This window comes from Corvus brachyrhynchos, unplaced genomic scaffold (assembly GCF_000691975.1).
Source record: "Corvus brachyrhynchos isolate BGI_N302 unplaced genomic scaffold, ASM69197v1 scaffold193, whole genome shotgun sequence".
In the NCBI taxonomy this organism is placed as follows: Eukaryota; Metazoa; Chordata; class Aves; order Passeriformes; family Corvidae; genus Corvus; species Corvus brachyrhynchos.
In genome coordinates, this window is record NW_008237087.1 from 16,107 (window position 1) to 16,539 (window position 433).

The 433-nt window shown below is 70.0% G+C and overlaps 1 protein-coding gene across 1 annotated transcript in view; it reads right to left on the reverse strand.

Annotated features, from left to right (window-relative positions):
- Window positions 1–433, reverse strand: part of BAZ2A (bromodomain adjacent to zinc finger domain 2A) — a gene marked incomplete at its 3' end in the record, with an annotated part of 13,298 nt that overhangs the window by 12,501 nt on the left and 364 nt on the right. The window contains exon 2 of the mRNA XM_017728662.1: window positions 6–147. Coding sequence (XP_017584151.1) covers window positions 6–147 — 142 coding nt within the window. The remainder of the gene's footprint in view (window positions 1–5; window positions 148–433) is intronic.

The window sequence follows — 433 nt, forward strand, 5'->3', positions numbered from 1 at the left end:
CGGGCGGTGAGGGCGCGTAGTCCCACAGGCAGGCGTAGGCGCGGAGGGGCTGGGCCCCGGCAGGCGCGGAGCCGGGCGAGAACGTCCCTGAAGTACCGGGGTGCGATACAGTAGAGAAGCCATTGACATTCATGCCCCCGTTCAGACCTGCGAGGGAGCAGAGGGAGCACGGCCAGGTCAGCGCCGCGGGGTCTCTCCAGCACTGGCAGTGGGTTTGAGGATGGATCAATGACCAGGCCGGGCAGCGGCCAAAGCCCTGCTCGTGCCCCTCCCGTGCCTGGGCAGAAGCGGCGGGGGAGCTGCACGGTCCCCATTTACCAAACCGGCTCTGCCACGGGCTCCACCGGCACCAGGCCGAGCGCCGCAGGACGCCGGGGATTAGCCGAGCGCTTGGCAGGGCTGGGCCCGGGCACGCGGACCGACAAAAACCGAC